Below are 27883 nucleotides of genomic sequence, written 5' to 3'. Positions count from 1 at the left end.
AGCAGCATTGTCCACAATAGCTAAATCATGGAAGGAACCGAGATGCCCTTCAACAGATGACTGGATTAAGAAGCTGTGGTCCATATATACAATGGAATATTACTCAGCTATCAGAAAGAACGATTTCTCAACATTTGCTGCAACATGGACGGCACTAGAGGAGATAATGCTAAGTGAAATAAGTCAAGCAGAGAAAGACAATTATCATATGATTTCTCTCATCTATGTAACATAAGAACTAGGATGATCGGTAGGGAAGAAAGGGATAAAGAAAGGGGGATAATCAGAAGGGGGAATGAAGCATGAGAAACAATGGACTCTGAGAAACAAACTGAGGGCTTCAGAGGGCAGGGGGGTGGGGGAATGGGATAGACTGCTGATGGGTAGTAAGGAGGGCACGTACTGCATGGTGCACTGGGTGTTATACGCAACTAATGAATCATCGAACTTTACATCAGAAACCAGGGATGTTTTGCATGGTGACTAACATAATATAATAAAAAAAACATTAAAAAAAAAAAGAAACATCATAAACCACTTGCTTCTTTTGGAGAAATGCTCCTGGTTTCTAAAATATCACCACCCTCACCTGTCTCAGTTGATTTTCCTCTAGCTCTGTGGACATCTCAGCTCCTTTTCTATTATATTCTTACTGCAATTTATTCTATCAGTTCCCTATCAATTCCCCAAATTTAGGTTGGCTCTAACTTTTAACTATTAAAAACAAATTAAAACACAAAATAACAATGAATAAAACACAATGAAAAGTATCCTTAGAGCTAAATATTGTCCATATCCATGATTTCTTATATTGGATAAATCCCAGAAATGTGATTATTAGTGTTAAAATTATGCACAAGTTTAGGAAGTTGTGTCCCCTAGGAAGATTCCTATTTCCAACAATGGGTAATACCACTTAAATGCCTGTTAACTTGATGGGTGAAAAATACTTTCTTAATTTTCTTTTGAGTACTTGTGATATCGAGTGTTTTCCAAAATTATTGGTCATTTATATTTCCTCTGTGGTTTGCCCTGTTCACATCATTTGTAGTATTTTCTACTTTTGGGTTTACTCTGTAATTTATTTTTAAGAGTTTTTAATATATTGAGAATTTTTATTATTATTCTTTGTTTCATATGTGCAGTAGGCAGAATTCCAGATGGCCCCATGATCTTTGTCCCTGGTGTTGCTTCTGCGGTTTTGTTATGTCATACAATAAAAGAGATTATGCAGATGCAATTAGGGTTACTTTCAATTGGCCTTAAGATAGGGAGATTATCTGGGTGAGCCTAATCTTATCAGGAGCTCTTTAAAAGTCTATCTTTCTCCTTGGCTGGTGGCAGAAGAGAAAATCAGAGAGATTCAAAGCACAAAAAGGACTTGACCAGCTATTGCTGACTTTGAAGGTGGAGAGGCCATGTGCAAACACTCTATGAACTAAGAACCACCTCCGGCTGACAACAGCCAAGGAATTGGGGACCTTGGTTTTACAACTACAAGAAACTGAACTCTGCCAACAACCTGAATGAGCCCAAAAGCTGATACTTTCTCAGAGCCTCCAGAGAAGAGCCCAGTCTAGCCAACAGCTTGATTTTGAATCACTAGATAATAAACAGCTATGTTTTAGGTTAAAAAAAAAAAAGAATTACACATGTCAGTACCCCTGGGACAGCTCTGACTGCCCTTCCTTGTGGATAACAAGGGGCAGAAATGAACCCTTCCTGTGTGTGCTCTTCAATTCCAGACACTGAGGGGCTACCACTGGCGAGGGAGAGACTGCAACGACCGCAACAAGATGGCATACCCGGGCAGAAGGTACGTCTCTGCTCGTCACTGATTCGGGAAATTACCTTCTAAAAAGGAGGCAGGAGGCATCATTCCAACCCCAGCCTAGGGGATTTGTACTTATACAGAGAAGGGACCTCCGTGTCCCCACTGAAGTAAAGCTCAGTGAAGAAAGAACAGCATTCATTCATCATTTGTCCAGGAAACACTCATGGAGCACCTGCTCATTGCCAGGCCCTCTGCCTCATATCGGGGGGTTGATAAAATGAAGTAGGGCCTCCCCTCATGGAGCTTACAGTCTAGCGAGAGGAACACGAGAGTCTGTAGGGTATGGGGACCTGTGTCCAGCCTCCTGCACGAGGTCTGCTTGCAGGACCGAGGAGTGAGGACAGGGCTCCTGTGACTGGACCACATGTCACATTTTAGTCCCGGGCTGATGTTCAGACAGCCACATCTCGGACTTCAGAAAATGGATATGCCAACCTTCATCTCAACAGTGAGTGCAGGGCCGCAGCATTCAGTTTACCAGATGTTTGGGATTTTAGAGCTTAACTGTAATGGCTTCATCTGTCTAAATAAAGTGGGCTACAGGTTCATTCACTCTGCTCATCCAAATCATTCCACAATACAGTCCATGAATAGAGGACACTGGAGTTGGTCCATGGTGCCCAGAAAATATCCAAAACTGAGATGATGGCAGAGGCCACGTGGAGGCTTCTGTGTGCCACTGACAATCAGTGTGGCACTCCTCCTTGAAGAACCTGTTGTCCATCAGTGACACTCCACATAGCACTTGTTCATTCATTCAGCTAACACTCATGGGACAAGAAGTATATGCTGAAGACCAATGTTGATGTTTTCTTCTTAGGCCAGACAACTGGGATGTACATGAGGATTCAAACTGTAATGGCATTTGGGTAAGTGACTAGATTCAAATCTAGCCCTGGTCTCTGAGGTTCTGCCCTCCTTAAAAGCCTATTTGCTTTAGTCAGTCCTATGGAAGAAGACGACAGATGAAAGCAACCTTTTTCTGCAAATTGGAAGAGAGGTATAGACTCCGATCTCACATGACATATGGCAGGGATGTAATGAGAGTTGAGGGTCTGCCAGTCACAGCCCCTTGAAGTCACCCACATCTAACCCCTTTATTCCTTGTTGAGTCAGGCGAAATTAAATGAAGAGTGCTGTTAGCAAAGTTTTACAGTGACCCAAACAGCTGTTGGAGAAAACCTCTTGCCCCACCTCTTTGAGGCAGCCATTTTCTTTCTATTCCATAAAGCTAGTCAGGCAGGGTAGAAATTACCCTGTAGTTACCCCACTATCCACATCTCAAGGCATTTAATACTGGTGCTCCTGCTGTCCGCGAACAACACATTCACAGCTTTCAGGAAGAGAAAGGGAAGAAAGGAGGAAGCTCAACCAAACACTTATCTGGGGACAACAATGGCAGCAGACCCATGTTTTGTGGAGTCTTGAGCTAATATATGATTTAAGGGTCCTTCTGAAGAAAAAGAGTGCCAAATTACAAATACGAAATCAAGATGAAAGCAAATAGTTAATTAGAACAATAGAAGAAATCCCAACAAATTCCTGGAGTCTTGGAAATTCAGGTCCCTTGGAAAGTGTAGGATGTGCAGCAGCATCCCTGGCCTTTACCCACTAGAGCCCAGTCGCTCCCCCTCCCCATTATCACAACCAAAAATGTCTCCAGATTTTGCCAAATGTCCCTTGGGGTAGGGGTGGGGGGGAAACCAGCACTGTTGAGAATCAGTATCTGGAAGCATAAATCCTTAGGGAGTGGAGATGTCAGGGCCCTTAGAGCTCCAGCTCAGAGACTGAGGAACACATTCTGACCTTGTGTCCCTGTCACTCAGTGGGCCCACAGCGCCCCCTCACAGTGATTCAGGCACTGCCTGGCATCCTCTGGACTAGACGGTCGGGGTTCTGGATCTCTCCTTCTTCTTGCCACAGCTCCGTAAAGCCCAACTATACACAGAGTGTTGCTATGTTGAATGAAGGGCTCAAGAGACTTTAATGGGTTTTATCCGCTGGTATGCCTTTGTACTTTTAAAGCCATTAGGGAAAGCCTCAGTGTATGTTTCTCATACGTTTAAAAACAAACTACTAATATCATTTCTCTTTTAAAGGGTGTTGATCCAAAAGATGGAATTCCGTATGAGAAGAAGTTCTGTGAAGGTATGAATTGTAGAGTTAATGTACTTATCACAACAGGGACACTCTTTTCTAGTCTGAGTCAGATTGAAGCGACCAGACCACCCAAGTGAGGGAGTGCCTTATGCTACAGCTTAATGTTGACCGATTTCCATTTATTTTCATGAAAAATCAGGAAAAAAGACATGGGGGAGCTTGTAGAAAATGGAGGCAGAATCTAGAAAAAGCAAAACTGAATTTGTCTGACTGCCTCCTTTACATGGGGATTGAAAACTTGAATGTTGATGCCAGAAAAGGCGGCAGAAGAGAGCACAAGATAACAGAAACCTAGCGCTTCTCCAAATAAGGAAACAAATAGAGATGCTTGTGTTTCCTCTTTCTCCATGTTCTTCTCAATACATGACAAGGTCAGGCATCTGGGCTTGTGCTGACAGATCCCTGTGGCAGGCAACTGGGCTAAAGATTCATATCTGGGTGACTTGAGGGAGAACTCCAAGTTATAGCCATTGGGAGTTCCCAAAAATAGCTGAGCAAAAGCTCTGTATTCTAAATGCCCAAATGCCACAAACATCTGAGCTGCCAGTACTGTTAGGAGAAACCTATGATCACCCACATACTACTGAAAATATGTGCCTGGTGATACCCAAAGGGTCTCAGATCAGACCCTCTGGTAGCATCACTTTTTACGTTTAGGCAGTGCTTTTCTCTAACACTGAAAAACCAACCTACCTTCCTTCCTTCCTTCCTTCCTTCCTTCCTTCCTTCCTTTCTTTCTTTCTTTCTTTCTTTCTTTCTTTCTTCCTTTCTTTCTTTCTTCATTCATTCATTCATTCATTCATTTGACAGCTATTTCCTGAATGCCTATTCCTGTTACGCAGCAAGGGCTATACTTGGCTCAGAGTTGTCCTGAGCAGATGTGATACAGTCTTTGCCCTCAATCAACTTAGTCTAATTGTCTTTAAACTCTCAGAGGGGTGGGAGGGGAGTATAAAATGCACAGAACCAGCGCAGTGCATAGTTATGCAGTTTAGAAATGCTTGTTGAATGAATATAAGAATGAATGAACAAATGACTGATAAATAAACAAACTCAGATCTAAGCGAAAGATCCTGGTGTGAAGCCTCTTGGACTTCCCCATCCCAACCCCTCCTGTATGTCCTCAGCCTTCTCAGTCCCCATTTATGTGGCCAAGTGCTGTCACAGAGGCCTAGGATAGGGAGCCACTGAAATGAGGCTAGACCACCCTCCAGCATGAATTGGGGGACTTGGGGCTAGGGGGAAAAGGTGCCCCTCTCTGACTCTGGAGGCATCAGTTGATTCTTTCAGGATCTTAAGGGATTTAGAAGAGTACATGCATCACCCCTGGGTAAATGAATTGTGTAGATGGGCCTTGGAGGCGGATTAAGTGATTCCTAACCTCCAAATAGGGTTTTGCAGAGACCTTTATATCTTCATCTCCCGTTAATCAGCCAGAATTGTCCACCCAGTGCTTTTGTGTATATGGATTAAGGGCTTTAAAAGACCATAATATCTTTGAAAAGTCAAATTGCTCCATGAGATCCCTAATTCTTAAAGTGAATTACAACAGAATTCAAGAGAGTGGTTTCCAAAACCAAAACTTAGGGCGTACTTCTGAGTTCAGATAAAGTTTTGATTCACTGATTCATCCGTCATTCACTCATGAGGTTGCACGGCAGTTTTATGCTGAGCTAAGAAACACACCGGCATCCGTACAGCTTAGCTAGCAGTTTCGATGGCCTAGAAATCTCATTCAGCTCCTAAATGCGATCTCCCTGTCTCCCCAACACTTGAAAAGTGGCAGTGCATCACGGTTATGATGCTCTGTGCATGGAATATGCACCAGGGTATCTGCTCTCCTAACCACCCAACCTGGAGGCTCCAAACTACTTGAGTTATAAATAATGCAAATAAATTGTGCCACCCAGGTTCGCAGCCCAGGGGAATCATTTTCCTGGGAGACTCAGCTGGGGCTCATTTTCACATCTCTCCCGAATGGATCACAGCTTCACAGATGTCTTTGGTAAGTAATTTTGGCAGTAATCATCCCGGATGTGCCGGCCTTTGTGTTTGTTCCCCCCTTGCTCTCTTTAAATGCGATGCCAGCTCCAAACAGGTGCAGATTTCCCTCCTCAGCAAAATCTGTTACAAAAGGCACATACACAGCCATTTCAACTCCGTTCATTTCAAACAATGTGATAAGAAATGTGAGGCCACTGTCACAACAGGCTCATCACAAGAACCTTCCTGTCCATTAGAGAAGGGGGATAATGCCCCTGCGGGGTGGAAAGGAGACTTGGGCACAATGGGGAAGCCCTTGTCATATGGCCATCTTAGGCATGTTCCCTTCTCCTTCTCCAAGAACCCTGAAACTCTGCTCCAGAGAAATCCAACTATAGGAATTATAAATTCTTCCTTGACCCCCTTCTCCTCAGACTAGAGAAATTGCACATACAGCTAAACACTCCAACTGAACCTGTCCCAAATCCGAAAACTGGACAGACGTAGACTTCCCTTTGTAAAGATGAGCAAGCAGGGAAACATCTGCACATATAGCAAATGCTCATGATCTCAAAAGAAGAGTGCTCTTTTGGGGGGAAAAAAGCTTGCTGCGTTTTGTACAATATGAAATTCAGGTTCTCAACAATAATTGACAAGAGATTGTAACCATGACAAAGGAGCAATCTGACATCAGGAAAGACTACTTTGGGGAGAAAGAACAATAATCACCTGATGTGAAAATCCATTGGCAGCATTGACAAGCAAGTTGGACAATGGAAAAAACCAGAGGAGCAAACCAGTCCTCCAGCTGGGGCAATTCTGGAACTCAGAGAAGAGGTATGCAGGACGCATTCTGGAGATTGAATAGGAAACCCAAGAAAGAGAACATGTCAGGCAGAGAGCAAGTGGTGACCAAATAAACAATAAAAGATAACTAGCTTGAGCTGAGGGAATCCTTGTCTTCAATCCCAAATCTGCACTGAGCACCAGGCCAAAGTGTAACATGGAGTCTCTTTACCATGTCTTCCTTTTTTTTTTTTTTATTCCAAATATAAAGAAAAATCTTGCAATCATTCTGCCCAACAACAAAAAAGACCCAGGGTACTTACTAGAAGGAAAAACCCTGTCGGCATCAGACTTACCTCTCAATGCTAACTTTCAGAAAATAGTGGAATGGCCTCTACAGGATTTTGAGGATTGTGTGTCAAAAATGCTCTGACTGCCAAGATACTGTTTGTTCTTACGTGAGGGCCTCAGAAACTTATTCTCAGTTTTTCAAAGATTCAGAAACATAACAGACATATGCCCTCCTGAAAAAGATTATTTTAAGAAGTATTCCAGATTACTATTCCAAATATTAATTTCATTATATAACATTTTCAAATGTATACAATGTCAAAAAATCCATAAAGTTAAATGACAAATGAAAAACAAGGAGAGTATTTATAACACATAAGGCAGTATTTAAATCCCCTAATAATGAACAGCTCCTGCATATCAATAAATTTAATTTTTTAGTCAAGAACATAATTAATAAATATAAACATAGTTTCATCTTTAATAGTAGTCAAAGAAACACAAATTAAAACAATGGAATATCATTTATCATCTGTCAAAAGATAAAGGTTAAAAAGTGATAAAGGCTTAGTTTCAGCAAAAATATGGTGAAATGGACATGTTCTTTCAACACCAAGACTGTGTAAGTTGCTAGAACTTCTCTGAAAGGCAATTTGACAATATATATAACATGACATTAAAATGTTTGTGGTTTCAACCATTAATTCTGCATCTGGAAGTTTACTTCTAAAACTGATTAGTCATTTGCTCTAGAATCTATGTACATGAGTCTTCCTCAAAGAGTTACTTATAAGAGCAAAAATTAGAAAAGAAATTAAAAATTAAAAAACCAGGGATCAGACATCCAAAAATATATTCTCTGCATAAAATGAAATGTTATGCAACCACTAACACGCATGTTGTAGACATATTTCTTAGCAAGAGATATATTAATAATAACTCATTAGGCAAAAACACTTTATAAAATAGTATGTATGAACCAGTTTTGTGAATATATAAGTGCATCTGTGTGTGCAAGCAAGGAAAATAATTGGAAGGTTATGGATCAGTACGTTACTGGTATGTTTGGGTAACGTTTTCTCTTATTTTTCTTCAGTGAATTTGTACTATGTATGTACCAAATATTGTAATCCAAGATTTGGGGGATCATTTTATTTTGTTTTGAGAAAATAGCTAAAAAACACCAAAGCACTGCTTTCCTTAATATTTGTAAAATCCCTCTGAGGTGGTTGTTATTACAACATAGCTTCACTGTACAGACACTCAGAGAGTTTGAGTAGACTGTCTAAGGTCACCAAGCTAACAGGTGCAAGAATCACTTCTTTTCATTGTCATCTTGAACAAGCCACCTACCCAGAGACTCTGTAAATGATGGTAGGAGCAGTCTCAGGCAAGGCCATGTGTTTCATGATCTAAGCGTGGTGAAAACACTTTGGAACTCTATGTGGGATTCAAACCAGACAAAAAATAGATTGACACCCAGCTCATGCAGTGCTGTGGTAGCAGCTACCCAGGCTGGTCCATGTCCTTGTGCTTGTCCTTCTCATCCCACACCTGGGCCTCTGGAGGCTGAGATGAAGTGTGCCTCTCACTTTAGGTTTCTTGCGGAGAGAATGGCCTCTCACAAACTCTCAGCAGAGCTGGCAGCTAACTCTGCAGTGCGCTAAATCTCTGGGGAAGAGAAAGATCCACTGAGAAGCCAGCCCAGCAGCTGGCCCCATCCTGGAGTCCTGACAATTGGGATTTGAATTGTAACTTTTTTTTAATCTACTGTTTGCAACAACAAATTAAGTGAAATACTGCAGCTCAGCATTGTTGGTTTGGCGTTGGGTTACAGGTATCCCCTGGTTTCTAAAAGTTTGTTTTAATGCCACTTTGCTTTTACAGAAGACCTATATTAATACCCTTTTCTTGCCAACCAAAAGAAATCTAAAGAAGATTTTCACTTTAACAAAAAAAAGCTGTTACCATACTAATGTAGGCCTTTCAGAAAAGCAAAGTGGCCTACCCCAAAATTTCAGAACACTCTGTGTTTAGATAGCCTGGGAAACCTGTATTTCCCACCCCACTCCCCTGTCACTTTTTGGCAGTAAATTGTAGTTCTGAAAAGTGACCACAAGAATGGCAATAACATAGAGCTGATATGGAAGCCAAATTGGGCATAATGGTAATTGGGATTGATGAATCTCACCAACATGTTAATAATGCGGTTGATGGTAGGGACAACACTACAGTTTTAGTGTCATTTTGTCACTTGTTTCAAGCCTTTGATGTTCTAGTGTTCTTAAAGGGTCTCATTTCTCCCCGGGTTAATACCCTTCTCCAAGATAAAAATCAATCCAGGCTCTCCAAGCCTGGGCCACTTCTGTGTTATGCCATTTATAAGATGGAAGATGAGACAAGGATAAAAGAGAAATATTTTCCTTAGAAATTTATCACAAGTTGTTATCAAAATAATACTGTACAAACCGCCCCAAGTCTCACTGACTTAAAACAATCCTCATTTCTTCTCACTCACATATCTGTGGGTTGTCTAGGGTCAGCTATTTAGGCTGGAGTCTGTTGGTCTTGGCTCTAAGCTAAAGGTTGGGTCTAGATCTGTTCCACGTGTCTCTCATTTTTCTTGGTTGGGTAATCTATCCAGAAAGTATTCTTTTCATGGTAATGACAGAAGTGCAAGAGTACAAGCCACCCCCCCCCACCAAATACATTTGCTACATCATGTCCACCATCAATGCACTGGCCAGAGCCAGTCACACGGCCATGCCCAAGATCAATGGGGAAGCAAGTATATCTGCCCAAGTGAGACAGGAACGAAAGTAAATATTTGCAGTATTGTTTTTATCTAATTATAAATGTTAAATATTCAATGGAGAAAATAAGCAAATACAGAAAATATTAAGAAATCATTAAAATTCTCTTAATCCTACCACCCAGGGAGAATCATTTTAACATTTCGGAGTATCAGATTAGTTTTAAAATATTCTTTTAATATTCTTCTTATTGGGGGAAAAAAGATATGAAGCCAAAATTAGAACAAATTTTGAGAGGTAAAAAAAAAAATCCCCACCATCTCGAACTTTTCTCAGTGTTTTTCCATTCTTTCCTAGAACCCCACCTCCACTACACACACACACACACACACACACACACACACACACACACACACACATTCTGTAGTCAAAGAGTAGTATTCTGTAGGCCAAAAGGAAAAATTGGCCATTTTCCTTTTTTCCAATTAGCACTAATTATAATCATTTTTCCACGTTGCTACTTATTCTTTATAATTATTATATTTGTCAGTGTTCTGTAGTATCCTTCTCAGGATACTATACAAGCCATAATCTAAACCATCTGGCCACGACTGGATATTAAGCTCATTCATTTCTGGGCTACTATGGATCATACTCCTTTAAAAAAAAAAACTTCTCATTTTTCAAATTTATTACCTATATAATCTTTTCATTTGCACAGGGAGTCAGCCTGTATATGGCTACAGTGCCTAGCAGACATCCGTGAGGTATGTTGAGCTCTGGTGTCTCATGTTTTGAGGGCTTTTAATGCTTGAGAGAAGTAAACTGAATATTGCCAAATACTAACCTGGGACCTCTTGTGTACTAAGACCTGTGATAGGAGCGAATGACACAGGGTGAAGGGGATGGAAAGAATCAGGTGTTCTGAAGGCTTCAGGCCTTGTGGAGAAATGCAGACAAGCAAATTCCAGCACTGCCGCATTGCATATGCACTCCCCAAACTTGGGGAAAGAAGGAGTTTAGGCGGTCTGGTCCTTGCAGAAAGGAGTGTCCTAGCAGCAGGAAGCGCGCATGCAAAGGCTCACAAGGAAGAGGGTTCGGCATTCGGAGAAGAAGTCTAGTGTGGCTGAATTGATGTTCATAGAGCATGAAGTGGAAAAGGTATGAGAAGAGTCTAGAAAGGTGCATAGGAGCCGGATCTCAAGGGGCCCTTGAGGCCACATTAAAGAATCCAGAATTTATCCTGAAGACAATAGGAAGCCACCAAGGGGTTTTAAACTGAGAAAGAGCAGCATATTTGAATTTTAGAAATATCACCCTGATTTCAATGGTAGGATGGATTGGATTGGGAGGAAAAACAGAAAAGCAGACCAGCTAGGAGTTTATCGTCTAGCGAAAGTGCCCTGAACTGGAAGAGTAAAGTAGGGAGGAAAAGAACTGGACAAACTCAGAAGTTATCTGAATGAACAGTGGACATGTATTTTTCTCATACTGACTTCACAGCCGGTTCCTGAAGAGATCAGCCTCCCTGAGCCAGATGTTCCACCCGACTGGGCTTACCCCAGCACTGGGATGGCATCCCTGCATCTGGAGAGGCTCCCTCACTGACCTCACCCCCCGAATGCAGATCTTCCCTGCAGGATTAAAGCCAGCTTTTTTTTTTTTAAGATTTTATTTATTTACTTGACAGNGATTTTATTTATTTATTTGACAGAGATAGAGACAGCCAGCGAGAGAGGGAACACAAGCAGGGGGAGTGGGAGAGGAAGAAGCAGGCTCATAGCAGAGGAGCCTGATGTGGGGCTCGATCCCATAACGCCGGGATCACGCCCTGAGCCGAAGGCAGACGCTTAACCGTTGTGCCACCCAGGCGCCCCTAAAGCCAGCTTTTGGAGACTCCACTGGAAGAGTCTGTCCCCCTAAGGATTTCTGATGCCTCTGGTTCTTCTGCACCTACCCCCAACTCCTAATACTTACGGTGAACTTATAGTTCATTGTCCAAACCTGAGGAAAGAGGGATTACTGCTGGTAATTATATGAGGATAACAGGCATTAACTTAGACTGGCCCAGACAAATTGGGATGTATAACCACCCGACTGATAGCATGACAACCATGTATGAAACTGACACCTTGAGCCAAGAGCAGTGCCCAGAGGGGAGTTTCCAGCCCCTAAGTTATCTCTGTATAAAATAATCTTGAACTTTGAAGCAGACCTGGGTTCGAATCCTAGCTTAGCCACTTACTGATCCTCTCTGAGCTTAATTTTCTCATCTAAAAAGTATAAATAATGATAGCCACATCATCAGAAACTTGGGATGATTTTAAAAGACGATAGTTAAAAAATGGACTATTAATTTCTACCTATGTTTCAGCTGAGGCCCCAAGACACTGTGGGCTAACTATTTCCACCTTTCACAGTCAAATATTAGAAGGACTTCAGCAGGACATGCACAAGAAGGGAGTGAAGATCATTTCTGCAACCTGTAGCTGAAGGCCCACCTTGAAGGTCTAAGAGTTGAGGCAGGGAATGGCTGGTGTCAGCATGGCAGTGGGGCTCAGCTCTCCCCCCAGGGGAAGGGTAGACCTGTTTTCCCCTCAGAGTAGGTGACCACCAGTAGACTTGGATAGGTGTCTCCAGAGACTGAGGTCACAAGGGCTGGTGTCCGACGCTCTTGTGAATAATGCAAGGGTGGTGACTAAGGCTGAAGGATAGAGGGAGTGTGTGTTCTGGGGGCAAGGACGTGGACCCCAGGAAGGGAGAGCCAGCCCGGATCATTACAAATCCTGGAGAAGATTGCCTGGAGATGGCTTCACCGTGGAGAGTAAACTCCAGATGACCAGGGCCTGGAGCATGAAAACTAAAAGACTAGAGGGGGTGAAGAGAATACACCGACTGCACCGCGAAGTTAGTCACGTGTTCCAGCAGGGCCTCTCAGAGCCCCCATTAGAGAGAGCCACCTTTGGACATCTGCCCTGCCAGAAGACTCACATCTTCTCCTTCCATCCACCCGCCACCCCGGCGGTCAGAAGCCTCAGCTGTGAATTATTCATTAATTTATATGACAATAAGAAACAATATAACATTTTTTAAAAGATTTTATTTATTTATTTGACAAGATAGAGACAGCCAGCGAGAGAGGGAACACAAGCAGGGGGAGCGGGAGAGGAAGAAGCAGGCTCATAGCGGAGGAGCCTGATGTGGGGCTTGATCCCATAATGCCAGGATCACGCCCTGAGCCAAAGGCAGACGCCCAACCGCTGTGCCACCCAGGCGCCCCCAGTATAACATTTTTATGACATATAACTTTATTTTCCAAAACAAAAAAAACAAGGTACAAGAGTAGTTTTCTTTTCCATTGTTGTGGATCTCTGATATCTGGCTAAAGACAGCTGGATCTGCATACCTGCTTCCCTCTCCAGTCTGCCTTACTATACATGTATGTAGCCTCTTGAAAACTACATTGTACCCTCATGAGTGAGATAAAATGGCAAATGAAACAGACAAATCAAGTCTTAGGATTATGATGAAAATGTGATCTCATAAACTGTGAGGGTCTCAAAGATCCCCAGGGGTCCCCAGACCCTATTTTAAGAACCACTGTCACAGAGTTTTCCTGCTGCCTCTAATGTCCTAACTTTGAGGATTTACAAAGGAAAGATGTGGTCGTGGAGTACCACAGTGTGATTTCCAAAATTGTTTACATCTAGAAATGCCAGAAAAGAGGTACTCTAAGAAAGTTTTAGGGCAAAATGGGAAGCCGTCAGCATAGTGTAGACTAGCCTCTCAACCCAAGAATTCCAGAGCATATGGGGATATGTGAGGTTCCCCAAGAGCGTGTTCACTGAGAATGCTCACTCTGCCAGGCTGTGTGTCCTCAGTCCCTCTGCCCATGGGTTCTACTATTTGAGAACCTTTTAGAAATGTCATCCCAAAGGAAGAGAACCCCCAACTTTTTGGCTAATTCAGCAGGTGAACCCCTTTTAAACTGGGTTTCTAGTCAGTGTCAGAGTCAACATTTAGCAGGGACCAATCAGGAAAATAAAAGCATTCCAACAGAGGGAATTTAATACAGGAGACTGGCTACACAGTGTTGAATTTAGTACAATCAACTGATTACATAGGTATTAGAACTAAAAGGGAGTTTCTGAAGAGATTAATCATTGCTGACGCCAGAGCCAGGGAACAAAAAGGAAGATGGGGTTTTATTAGAAGCTAGAGCAAGGGGTGTGGCTGATGCTTGAACCTTGGCAGAGCCTGTACTGACTGCCAAGGGCACACAGACAAGCTGCTACTGGGAACACTGTGGGGTATGGAGATGAGCAGGAAGTAGCAAAAGAGGCAGGAGGCTGGAGGCCAAAGGCTGCTGGAGGCTGCTGACCTCAGCTGGAAACCAGAAAATAGTTTCTTTTCTCCTTCCACATGCTCCTCTCCCACCTGCACCTCCCATTGGCTGTGAGACACAGAGGAGCCTGGGAAGTGTAGTTTGCAGAGTGCAAGCCCCTTCTGCAGAGCAGAGACTAGAGGCGTGGGCTTGGAGCCCAGAGGCACTTGGTGGAATGGGAGGCCTGGTTGGCTGTCTGCATGGCCTTGGCCCATTAGAGCCTCATCCCTTGATGTCCTTTTACCCTGGGACCTGTCTCACCCTGAGAGTCCCCCCAAAGGCTGCTGTCCATCAAATGCCAAGTCATTCCCTTCTCAACTGCCTTGAGGAAGCCTTCCCAAAATGACCAGAAGAGAGCGAATAACTAGGAATCATCTTTGAAAATGAAGCCTCTGGACCTTTCTCTGACGGGTTTGGGTGACAGAGGTTCTGAATTTGGATTCTCTAGCACTGACTGTGAAACTAGGGAGTACCCACTGGCCCCTGACCCCAACTTGCAATCCCTCCACAAGCTCTGGTTCCACCCAGGAACCCTAGTAACCACCCGGCTGTGCGGCCTCACTCACGGTCTGACAGTGGGGAAAAGGTATGGTCAACGAAGACCCTTCAGGACCCCTCGGCATGTTTGTTGCTCTGCGTTTGCTGCACCAAGTCATACATCATATCGTCTGGAAAGAGCCGAGAGTGCTGAAAATCAATGATTCGTTGTTTCATAACAGGCCATTCTGCCCTTTATGAGACTACTCAACATTTCTTGGCCTTTGTCTCCCTATAAAGCAGAAAACTCCTGCAAATGCATCACCCCATCCCAACTGTGCCTGTGGAAAAAGACTCCACAGTCTTGGGTGTCTTTCCTGCCACAGCCTCCTCTCCTCTCCCCTTCTTGCCATCCTCTCGTTAAGCAGTGTGGCACCCGAGAGGCTTGTTTACAGCTAATTAGATTAGGAGTGTGTTCATCTGGAAAGATATTTGTAGTTCAATAAAGAGAGTGTGAAGAATCACCCTACTGGTTCCACTGAAACAAAGGTTCTGAGCATCATTCGCTGGGGGCAGAAAGGTTTGTGCCCCCTCCCACCTCAAACAAGCCTCGCTTCTCTCCAAGCCATCGGTAGTTGTCAGATTCAGGAGGCGCTTCCCATGCCACAGGAAAGATCTCGGCTTAGAGAGATGGCAAAGCAAAACAACGAGCAAATTTGAAAACATTTTCATGCTTTTTTTTTTCCTTTCAAAGGAAAAACAATCACTGCTTGAGATGTTTTGTTGAGAAAGAAAGGGAGGCAGAGAGATCATCAAGGCCAGCAATAGATGCTGCCCTCCTGCCTCTTCCCCATCTGTTCGAAAATTATTTCCAAAATATTAAATGCTGCATTTCACAGAACCAGAATGGCATGACGGGTTGGGGCCGGGGGAGAGGGGAGGGAGACGAAATTCTGCAATACAATTTCCCAAATGTTTATTTTGCTAGCGAAGGCTGTTGCCTGTACTATTATAAAATCTTCGCACGACCCCCGGCAGGCTGTTGTCTGTAGGGTAAGTAGGCGCAGATTGAATTTCGTACTGTGTCAAGGACAAAATGAATCCTTAATCTGGCTGCAGAAAATGCATATTCACCCGAAAGCAAAGCATATTCACTCCAGTCTTTCAAGCCCACATGTGCTTCATTCCTTTCTTTGAGATGAGTGTACAGGTCAAGTTTGGCTGCCCTTTATTAGCCCACAGACAGCCCAGGTAATATCAAAGCCCACACCCTGACTCTCCCTCACCTGCCCCACTTCCCACTCTCAGGATTTAACAGTGAGCGTAAAGCTTCCATTAAGCGTAAAGGCTGATTTTCATGGTGCACATAAAATATGAAAATCCTACCTTGGCTAATTTCATGTCGACTCCAGAAATATTTAAGGGTTAGAATACTTTATTATTGTTTTTCCAGATGAGGAAAGGCCATAGTTCAGTAAAATTGGACAAAATTACATTTTCTGCTCCTCCGACGTCTTGCAGGCTGGCAGATTAAGGATGCTAAGCGGTGAGAAGAGAAGCCTCAATCCTAGTTACTTCTCATTTATTCTGTCAGGAAAAGAGAATTGTGTTCATCCTGGTGAATCCTTTTCTCCAGCATCTATCAGGCCACAAGAGACAGAATGTTCTTCGATTCCCATTCCCTGTTCATGGGCACCGGCCAGACGGGCTGTTGCCTTGAGGCCTGATCAATGTAATGCCCTTTTCTTCCCGCTTAAGGTGAGCATCTGGGTCTCTTACCTGCCAGCAAAGTAGGGTGTTCTTGCAGGCTCATTCTTCCAAAAACGTTTCTGATCTTAGCCTTCACTAGCTTCTGCAAGAATTAAAAAAGACAAACACTCGTTGTTATGAAAAACTACAAGAGGAAATTATTTTAAGCTCCATACTTCTGAAAGGCATTTATAATTAGCCAGCCCACATGCCTGCTGTAGCACATTAGATGGAGATTTCCTCAGAGAGACGCAGCATGAGTCCATAAACACCTGTGCGAGCCAGCATGCTGCTAAGACTCAATGCAATCTCTTGCCCTCTGGTTAATTATATTTACCACTTTGCTTCGCTCTCCCTCAAGTTCCTCAACCATGAAATGGGTCTCAGGGAGCTAACTCATCACAGGAAAAATGTTTAGAATCTCGAATCAGTGGGGATATGGAAAGAGGAAAATTCCGGCATTTAGAAATAATTTGGGATGAATTGATTGCTACAGCCCATTCATTCATTAGCTCATTCAGCTAATTCCCTCCATGCCACTCCTTGGGGTAATAAGAATAGAGATTGCCCAGCCAAGCGCTTGCCAAATGCCAGGCTTCAGAATGATTTCCTAGGGATTTTCTACTCAAGGCAGTGCTGGCAGATTGGTCAAAGGTGTGAGCTAAACCCTAACTCTTAGAGAAAAATAAAGGGAAGTATTCTGAAACACAAGCCCAAAGATTCCAGACAGATTAAGAACAGCAACACTGAACCAAGAATTTAAAGACTGATTGCTAAAAAGCCCAAAGGAAAATAGATCAATAAGGAGCAAAGAGGTCATGTTCTCTTGTCGGTAACATAGTTGCGAGGCAGCAAGTAGAGCAAGTAGAAGGGTAGAGCCCTTCTTAAAAGACTAGTCATTAAGCAGGGTATAGGCTCAGCTGCTGTAAAAAAGAATCCCAAAATTTAGTGAATTAAGATGGAGATGTGTTTTCCTTTCATATAATAATTCAGAGAGAAGCAGTCCAGGGCCGGCAAGATGTCCAGACCATCCGCAACATGCAGCTTCCACCTCTGGGTCCAAAGGGGCTGCTCCTGCTTTTGCCACCTCCCACCTGTAGGAGAGAGAAAGGGCCAAGTGAGGAGATGCACATCCCCTGGGAGAATCTGACTCAGAGGTGGCACCATTACTCTCTCACATGCCTCACAGTGCAGAACCTAGTCACATGGCCACACCAGGCTACAAGAGAGGCTGGGAAGTATAATTAGTCCCTGGCTGGGCAGCCGTGTGCCCAGCGAACACTGTGGGAGTTCTATTAAAGGCAGAGAAAAGAGATGACGGTGGACAACTGGGGCCTTAGACATAAAAAGCAGTCTCTAAACTCAAGGAGCTTAAAGTCTACTTGGGAAGATAAACAAGTAAACTCACAATTATAGCATTAAGCAAATATTACCATGTGCTTACCAACACCAGGCGTTGTACTTAACATTATCTCCTTTCATCCTGAAATGACTCTATTATTATGTATATTTCATAGAGGAAGAAACGAAGACTTAGAGAGATTAACTAACTTACCCAAGATAATGCAGTTAAACATGGAACCCAGATACAAACTGATTCTGTCAGACCCTAGAGCAGAAGTCAGCAAACTAATGAATCATCGAACCTTGCATCAGAAACCAGGGATGTACTGTATGGTGACTAACATAATGTAATAAAAAAACATTAAAAAAAAAAAGTCAGCAAACTACGGCTCTTGAACCTAATGCAGCCCTTCACTTTTTTTTTTTGGTAAATAAAGTTTGAATGAAACACAGCATGCCTGTTCATTTACATATTGTCAGTGGCTGCTTTTCTACCACAATGGCAGAACTGAGTAGTAACAACAAAAAAACCAAATGGCCTGCAAAGCCTAAAATATTTACTATCTGCCCTTTACAGAAGAAGTTTGCCTACTCTGCCCTAGTGCTGGCATGTCAGGTATAATTAGCTAGGCATGCACAGGGTGTGATGAAAGCTGGAGGAGAGCCCCTCACAGTGGGGAGGTGGGCCAGTCAAGGAAGTCAGGATTTAGCTAACCCTTGACCAGTGAACAGCAATTGATCAATAAAGACAGTGGCATAGACAGTGGAAGAAGAGCTTGTGACAGACCTGGAGGTCTGAGCGACCCCCAGGTAGCTGAGTGGGGTGTGAGAAGAGGTTGGGCCAGTGTGGAGGAGGATACTGAATAGCTACAGTAGCTCATAGAGCAGCGTTTCCCAAACCTGGCCCATCGCTGCAGCCATTTGGGGGCACTTATTAAAAATAAGGATTCTAAGACTCCACCGCAAATCTACCCAAACAGGATCCATATCTTCAAGAAGCTCCCCACAAGATTCTGGAATATACTCCTGGAGATGGTAGGGGGAGACTGAGAAGCCCAGGGGCCCTGGCCAGAGGCTGTGGTGGTAACCTAGTTCCATCCTCTGTGCAAGTTGGAAGGTTAGAAGCAGCGAGGTTGGTGACAGCTTCGTGGAAGAAGGTGAAAGAGGGGAGAGGAAGAAAATGAGATCATATTTTCATGAGCGAGATAGTGGGGAGTGACACCCCAGTTCTGGCCCAGTCATGAGGTATCCCCGTGATGGCTTCCCCTGTTCTCATCTCTTTAGCTTGACGGTGGACTTCGGGCTTCTAGAGTCTAATGCTGGATCTTACCTCTCAAAAAGGGAGAAGTACCCCATCCCAGACAAGTGGCAGCCTGACTGCCTCAGAAGTGACCAAACCTTTACAAAATCAAATGAAGGTATCTGAAGAGGGGACTCTTATGATACCATATGCAGGCCTTGTTGCCTGTTCCTGGCCCTTAAAGAAGAGTTATTTTTTCTGTTTGTGAAAGAATTTGTTTCACTGGCTCCATGAAAGAATTGAGTTGTGATTATTTCTGCATAACAGCGGGACACTTTAAACTCTTATTTTCTCAGTTTTATGAATTTGGATACAGTTCTTCAATCACTCTGGAAGTAATGATGGAAGGAATTGGATTCTGTGGAAGAAATGCACAATGCGTTTTCATTTGGTATGGGGCAGTTAGATAAATGCATCCCTCTACTCATTCATTGAATAAATAAATCATGGAGTTAGAGCTTAAATAATAAATAAAAGAAAAGGGGAAAGGAAGAGAATAAGAGGAGCTGACAAGGCGAAAAAATAGATAAATGAAAAGAGCTATATGCAGGCAAAATGATGAAAGATTGTTGCCTGCCACTCTGTCCTCTTTATATTTACTGGTCACATTTTGCTAGAAATGTTTATTTGACTATTTCTTCACTGCCCCATAAGGTTTTGGACTGGCGTAGGGTCAAGGATGAAATGCTATACCTTTTCCCTGAAAATTACTTATTTAGCGCTAGCTGAAGTCTAAATGTGCCTTCAATAGGCATCATCCCAGGAGCTGAGCAGTTACTGTTACTGGTCACAACAACAGATAGAGCAGTAGATAACTGGCACACTGGCTGTTTGGGTTTGTTTGAGGGAGACGTTGTTGGTCTTCCTTGTGCGTAATATGAAGAATTCAGCCTTGGAATTTTGCATACGGTATTGCCAACACTTTTTTCCCCCCTGCCCTTCTTTGCCTGAACCTCACAGTAACCTTAGTAACTCACATGGGATAACGTTTCTTTCAAGATTCCTTCCTCAACCTCCACACGTGGGATAGTTGTCCCTGCTAGCACTCTGGACTTCCCTATCAATCCTGGTCACAGCTGACTTTCATTGAACACTGACAATGCTGCACTTTATGCATGGCTTTTCCTTTCCAGGCCTCTCAACCGCCTGATGAGATAGGTGCTATGATTAGTCCATTGTACAGACAATCTGCAGGACAGATGTAGTGGCAGGCCAGCGGTGCTGGTAGACTTGACATCCCAAAGCTAAACAGATAGCAATTTCTGATTCCCAGGCCTTGAGATTCTTGCTCCATGATCAAAAGACCAACCTAAGAGCTATTTTCTTCTTTGAGTAAAACAACAAAACCTGTCTGCTTTGAGAGTTTAGTTCCTGGGAAATAAATTTTAAAATACTTATTTAACCGAGGATGATATTTTTCATGTCTTTTTCCAACGGAGGTTAGCTGCAGATTCTTCCAAGTGACTTCCTATTATTTGAAAATAAACAACTTTCTATTATTTGAAAATAAAAAACTTTTTATTATTTGAAAATAAACAATAAATAACAGTATTGGAAAAGGGAATACACTGTGCAAGTTGTTGCTGGATAGGGAGGGCTCAAATGGAAACAGTGAAATAAAAGCATCAAAACTATTCCCTTTATCGTTGGAAGATTGGCATGACCAGATAAATGTGTGATTGATGCCATTACTCTCTTTCTCTCACTGAAGATGGCTTTAAAAAAACCAAATATAAGTTGCTTATTGCAGTTAGGGCTTAAAATATACCCAAATCCAAAGTATTATGTTTACCGAATATGCATTAAAAATGAGAACCAGTGGGCTTTCTCAGTGCACACACACACAGAGAATAATGTTAAAATATTACACAAAAAATCATGTATACATGCCAGTTATGACATAAAAACATTTTATATCATTGATAAAATCAGAAAAAAATCTGAAACAATGCTGTAGTTGACTTAGTGCTCATTGAGTTTCTGATGCTCTTTACAAATTGGGGGAATTTTTCTCGGTAAATATGAAGTCTTTACACATATGTACATTTAAGGTACATTTAAGACAAGTTCCCTGAGAACATAAATGCTCAAGAGGAATAAGCAGGAGTTGATGAGGGAGATCTTAATTTTCATCTTTCCTGCCTTAAACGCCTGAAATATCTTGGGTATAATGTTGCGTGAATAAGGCTTTTAGTGTTTAATGTGATATGACTTAAACATTCTCTTTTTGCTAGGGTCTATAAAACCTTTGCTATTAATGGCCATTACTTCTCATTTTTATCTACCAGATTTACTAAGGAAGAAAAAGTATGTCGAGGCTTCCATTTGTCTGCTCAAATCTTTTCTGTTATCTGGCAATAAACTTCACTTCCCTTAAACCTAGGACAATCCACTTGGCAAGGGACACTAGGTGATCCATCCAAACATGATCCTTTACATAGTGTAGGGCTTCTACTTGTCAATCTGCTCTCCTTGCTGTTTAGATCCTCCCAACCTTATTCTAGATAGAGTAATATTTGACAGCCATCCGAGATCCCAGAACTGACACAATGGTAAAGCTTCCCTGATTTTGCACAGCTAGGAATAGTAAAACTTTGCCATAACACCATAAGTGAAGTCTAAAACAGTTAACTAGGAAAACACAAATGTGCATTATTTCAGGTTAATCGAATGACTAGGGGAAACCTATGCAGCTGACCTTCCTGGGCGTTCCAGGGCTCCAGCAGTGGGATCCAGACCCACCCTGGTCCCCGCTATGATTCAGCATCAGCTGCCATCTGCTCCAACTTAAATCCTGGACGATTCCAGGACTGGTTGGGGCCTTTTTGAGAGCAGCAAGGAGTCCCAGATTCCCCCAGGTATTGGAGATCCCTTTTTTCAGATTGATCAAGAGACTGATCAGTTGACTGAATTGAGAGACCCCACTTCCCAAGACAAGGGCACCGGCCATTTCCTTGCCTGTCCTACCCCTCCCTCCACATCTGCTCTTCCCCAGTTAGGAAGATAGACACTTTGTCAGCCACCCCTGACTGAGAATGGGGCTGGATGGAATATGGAAACCACTTCCAATGTGTCATATCGAAATCATGGAGTTTCATTGTGTTGGTAAAGCCAGACACAGAAGCCAGAGCTCCAGGGTTTCTAAAGTAAAGCCTTTTCCTACTTTGCCAGCACATTTCAGAACTGCCATCCCCTCCGTTAGTGCTCCAGGCTGCAGAGCCTATCAGACACACCTCCCTGTGCCCCAGGGTTCCTGTCTAACTCCCTAGGAGAGGGAAAGCAGGCCCGCCCAGAATCAGAAGCCAAGTTCCCCAACCTAATCTGGGATTGTCATTATGCAGATGACTGAGAAAAAGGTTACTTAACACAGCACATGAATTCTGTCTACATCTCACAAGCCATTTGCTTATTCACTATCTCCGATTAACACATCTTATGAGTTTCATCCTTTCTATTTGTTTTTCTTGTCTTCTCTGGAAGAATTGAATATTCTCAAATCCTACACCAAGCACACTTTGTAAGCAGAAAGACCTAGAAAACAAATAAGATTAGAAAAAAAGAGAAAACATTTGATTTATAGTGGCAGCAGAAACAGAAACCAAAATGGAGAGTATCTGACTCACAATAATGGTGGTTTTGAGCAGAAAGTGGTGAATGCCTCTGGCTAAGGGGGTGACAAAGTGCCAGTCACTGGAGCTGCATGGTGCTTCAAGACTCATCAGGAGCTTCCTTTCCATGACCTTGTCTTTGCTCCTTTGATGGAGATAAATCGTAATTAAACATTAGTATTATTATATAATTAATACATAATTATTATAATTATTAATGATAATACACCATTGTTGTTGATAACATAGTCAATCCCAAGAAGCTCTCCTTCCCAGTCACCTCTCTTCCACTTCCAGCCTCCACTGTACTAGAAATCCCACTTGGGACAAGAATAAGGGTGGGGCTCTCATCCACCTCCCCCACATCCACTCCCAGCCCCTGGCAACCACCTTTCTACTTTCTGTTTCTATGAGTTTGACAGCTCTAAATACCTTATGTAAGTGGAATCATACAGTATTTATCTTTTTTGTGAAACTGGCTTATTTCACTTAGCATAATGCCCTTAAGTTTCACCCACATTGATTCAGAATCTCCTTCTTCTTAAAGGCTGAATAGTATGCCATTGTGTGTATACACCAGTTTGTGTATTGAAACTCAAATTTAACTGGGCATCCATTATTTTTACCTGCTAAATATGGCAACCCTATTCTGAACACATCAGTCTAGATAAGCTTTTTCTAGAAATGAGACCAGAGTAGAGGTTTATCCCAGAGCATTTATAAAATGAAAATGAAAATATAAAATGAAAAATAAGGGTACATAGCTGACATCATTTTTCTGCTATGATTTTGCACAAACCATAGAAACATGGTTCAAATGAATCCTGGTTTTGTCAACACTCTTGTGTCAGGAGTTCTTGAACTGGAGTCTGTGCTGGAGAGGCAGGGGGGTCTGTGAATCGCTTGAAATCATACACCATGTTGAGTAAATGTGCATCTTTGTGAGTAAAGGAGGCCAAATTAGATTCTCAGAGGTGCTTGAGACTCCCAAAGGGGTCAGGAGACACGATCTTATTGGCTGAGGGCTTAGCTTTGAACTCAAGGAAGGCATTTTTGCTGGGGGCTTGGGTATTAGTACTCTTTAGACAGTTGATTTCCTGAATATCTAAACTAAAATATGGAGAAAATCTCAGCACATTTAAAAGAGTGGAAAGTTTACCCATCTACTGAAGCATCCCTTTCGAGTGAAGGATGAGCATAAGCTGCCATGCATTTCGCATCTTTCACAGAAGCTGAATGGAAGCCAGTTCATGAGTGATGCTGATCTTTGTGAAGTTTCTCATGATGGAGAGGCATATGCTTCATATATGTCAAAGTCCCTGAAAGAGAGAGATTAAGAAAAATAGAGTGAGAGAGAGAAAAAACAATGCCTAGGCAATGAATAATCTTAGTATCTGTAAAAAACAAATGACCATTTTTATAATCACCACTTCATTTTTTCTTTAGAAATCCTTCATCGATTTACCAACAGCTCTTACCAATGAGCTCGACTGGCCCCAACTCTCTGGTGCTACTGGGTTTCTGGACTCCATTAGTGGGTATGTATGTTCAAGTACCTTTAAACATTTCAATGTATCTATGTAAGGAAAGAACAAGAGATGGGGCTTGCTCCCAAGATGTTGAAATGGGAATTATTAGGAATTGCTTCTAGAACATGAGTAACATACAAGAAACCCACCCCTGACATAGAGTCCATTATGCAGTGGGATGTAATGCAAATTGTATTTTATCAGTGCTAGCAAGGAGGGAGTATTCCTGCAGCAGGGGCTCTAGAGTTGACCTCTAATAGAAAATACATAAACGCTTCACCAAATTTTTCTCATTCAAGTGACAAATATGTTTATTGATTATTCACTCTCAGAAATTAATATTTATAAAGGTAATGGCCAAAATTAACAGGCAAGTCACAGGGTTCTGACATCACCCTGGCTTTAATGCTCTGTATTTGAAGGTAGAGACAATGTATGGCAAATCTGAATGGCATACAACCCCAATTTGCTGTGTGTGATCAGGTGTTGACTCAGAACATGGGGACAGCCATTCATAGGTTAGCACCCCATTTTTTGATTTAATAGAGGACATTGTGTATCATGAATAATTTATTTGCTTATTATCTTATTATCTTTACTCATTCATCTAAAAGTACTTATTAAATACTTACTATCTCATCAGGCACAGATATGATAGTTGTTTCAAAGGTAAATAGGACTTGACCTGTCTCTATAGCCAATTACAATCGAGTAGGGCAGGTAAGATAAGGTACAAATAATGATAATAGAAGAGAGATGTGCCAAAAGACAACTCTTAACACAGAGCTACAGATCCAGTGAATAAATAATTCACAGGATTAAACAACAGCCACTTCTTTTGGGGGTGTTAGGCAAGGGGCCTAAATCCTAAAGGATTTATGAGATCTGGGTAATGAAAAAGGTAGAAAGGAAACTAGGAAAGGTAACCAACCTTAAGGAAAGGGTACTCATAATATGTAGGAATCATCTGTGAATGTAAGGAAAGCAGAGGAGATGCACTTCCAAATTTAGGTATAGGTTTCCAAGTTTATTCATGTGAAATATTAGGTTAGTATAATAATACTAACCGTATCAGTGATAGGGAGAGTAAGAAGTAAACTTCGTGAGGCATTCCCTAGATACCCATCACTGTCCTGAGTGTTACGTAGAGATTTTTCTCATTTCATGTCTTTGTGAGGGAAGTGCATTAATTTCTGCATTTCACAGTTGAGGAATCCAACGGTTAAGTAGACAGGTTAAGAAACTTGACAAGGGTCCCACATTAATAAGAAGTGGTGCGATCTGTCATCATGGAACCTGGTGGCCCATTGTCCCAGAGAGTGATTTGGTGAGCAAGGGTCCTCCTATCCCCCAGCTCCCAACCTTTATGTGCTGTTTTCATACCACTTGTGGGAACATGGCTCTCTAGAGTCGTTGTCACTTTGTCTGAGAGAGTGGCTGTGAGCTGGAGAAATGACTAAAAACTAGAGGAGCCCTTCCCTGGGGAGATGTGGCATGCATCACCTCAGAGGTTGATCGGGGGGCCCCTTGCTGAGGACGCCCATGCTCCCAGCCTCGGTCCCTCTCTCCTAGCTGCACCTGCTCTTGTCTTTGTCACCTGGAACATATCTAGAGATGGCGTGGCTGGGAGCAGCTTCCTGGAAAAAAAAGACTCTTGTTCATCTCCCCACTGCCAACATTGGAACTGAGAAAATAATATTTAAGTGACTCCCAATCTAGCCATGTATAAAAATACCTGCAAGTTTCTCTAAATTAAGGCTTTTAGGACAATAACAAAAGGAATTCATTATGAGTGAGAATTGGACATAGTTTATTATACTTTTAATGGAAGCTTAACTTTAAGTTGAACCCTGTAAAATTCAGCCACTTTTTGACCTAAAGCCTCACAAAGTTGCCACTGAAGAAATACCAGTCTGATGTTTGAAATTAATTGCCAAGTAGCTTAAATCTTCCCTGGAGTCATGCAAAGAATGAAAGACTTCACTCAGCAGGCCCAGCTGAAGTGAAAACTCGTTTCCTCATCTCCTTCCACTTATAGCTCACACTCACCAACAGGTGCCCCACATCTCCTGCATCTAATTTTCCCAAAGACTGTACCCCAAAATAGCCCCTGCTTCTAAGCACACTGTTCAGTTGTTCTTAGGATTTTTTTTTTTTGTGGGGAGTGGGCAGGGGGAGCCAGTTTCCTTCTTCCCTTCTTTGTCTCCTCTGTCCTCACACTAGGGGTTTGCTCCCTTCTCGGTGTGAAATCCCACTAGCCCTCCAGTCCCACGGCCGTGTCCACTATGATCGCATCAGAGCCCAGCAGGCAGACAGATCTTCCATAGGAGAAAGGCAGTGGGGAGAAAGGGAGAGGGAAGTTGCCAGTCTTCATACACTCTTAGGTTATAACCTTTATAAGCGCTGTGCAGAGACATTCTGACAGCATCTCACAAAGGAAGTGACTGTCTAGGTGCATTTCACATGAGCATGGAGTCATCCTGAGCTAGTCTGTGCTGACGTCTCTCCATCTTGTGTGAGACTCTTGTGTTGCCATTTACAAAAATTCAGTCTGCTTGCGCAGCTCCCTCAGTGTAGACGCTGAGTACTGTCCTTATCTGCTGTTTCCGAGGAGGTGCGCACCCCAGCTGGTGTGCTCTAGGGTCACCCACCCTGCCAGAGCTTTCCTCTCTCTGTGTTTGTGGGACCCCAGGCTATCTAGTTGTCTCTTTTTGCCACCTGTTTCTGTGTGCTATGCCTGTTCTCTGCCACCCAGCTGGAATGGGGTAAAAATACACAGTTCCTTTCGATAGGAAAGGAAGTTCTGTGTCTGGAATTGGAGTGGCCGTGGATACCCCCACTAGCCAGACACAGCAGCGGGAACCCTGTTGTGTGTCACCATTCAGGATGTCTCCCCACCCCCCACCCAAGCAGGAGGTCCTGTGAAACTATCTCTATAATCTCATGCAAATTATACCTGCCCATAATCTATGCTGGGGCAATCTCCTTCGTAAAAGAATGAAGCTTTGTAAAGTGTGTAAAAAATATGAAAGAAAGATTAGAGTCTGATGAAGATCCTCTTCTGGTGGAACCGGGAGAACGAAAAGAACATTGTCCCAGAAGCAGCATTTGTGGGCCATGTAGGCAGCTTCCACAGGCATTTTGAGCCAAGGTCCTTTTGAGTCCAAATGCTTATCAACACAGGATAGATGTATTGATTTCTTTGTTCAACTGGATTTCTAGAAAGTGCTTCCTATTATCTGTGATCGGCCTCGTGCTTTGGGTATTAATGTTCTTTGGGGGGCGCCTGGGTGGCACAGCGGTTAAGCGTCTGCCTTCGGCTCAGGGCGTGATCCCAGCGTTGTGGGATCGAGCCCCACATCAGGCTCCTCCACTATGAGCCTGCTTCTTCCTCTCCCACTCCCCCTGCTTGTGTTCCCTCTCTCGCTGGCTGTCTCTATCTCTGTCAAATAAATAAATAAAATCTTTAAAAAAAAACAAAAACAAAAAACAAAAAACAATGTTCTTTGGAAAAGGTACCTTTGAAAGTAAAAGAATGCAGTCTAGGAGAGAAAAGGTTGCTTTCCTTGTCTTTTTCCAATATACCCTTCACCCCTCAAAATTTAGTATCTTTTTTATAAGATAAATGTAACTAATTGAAATTACATGTATGCATTAAAAGACAAACACAACCCCTTACTTTTAC

General features: G+C 42.7%; 1 protein-coding gene across 1 annotated transcript in view; it reads left to right on the top strand.

Moving 5' to 3' along the window:
* The window catches only part of AOAH (acyloxyacyl hydrolase), a 181636-nt gene that overhangs the window by 88319 nt on the left and 65434 nt on the right, over positions 1-27883 (top strand). The window contains exons 9-13 of the mRNA XM_034644821.1: positions 1746-1816; positions 2655-2703; positions 3934-3982; positions 5905-5999; positions 24116-24207. Of these exons, the coding sequence (XP_034500712.1) occupies positions 1746-1816; positions 2655-2703; positions 3934-3982; positions 5905-5999; positions 24116-24207 (356 nt within the window). The remainder of the gene's footprint in view (positions 1-1745; positions 1817-2654; positions 2704-3933; positions 3983-5904; positions 6000-24115; positions 24208-27883) is intronic.

The sequence above is a fragment of the Ailuropoda melanoleuca genome, chromosome 1 (genome assembly GCF_002007445.2).
Source record: "Ailuropoda melanoleuca isolate Jingjing chromosome 1, ASM200744v2, whole genome shotgun sequence".
NCBI lineage: Eukaryota > Metazoa > Chordata > Mammalia > Carnivora > Ursidae > Ailuropoda > Ailuropoda melanoleuca.
The sequence above is the reverse complement of the archived record's forward strand: the minus strand, read 5'-3'. Positions and strand labels throughout refer to the sequence as shown.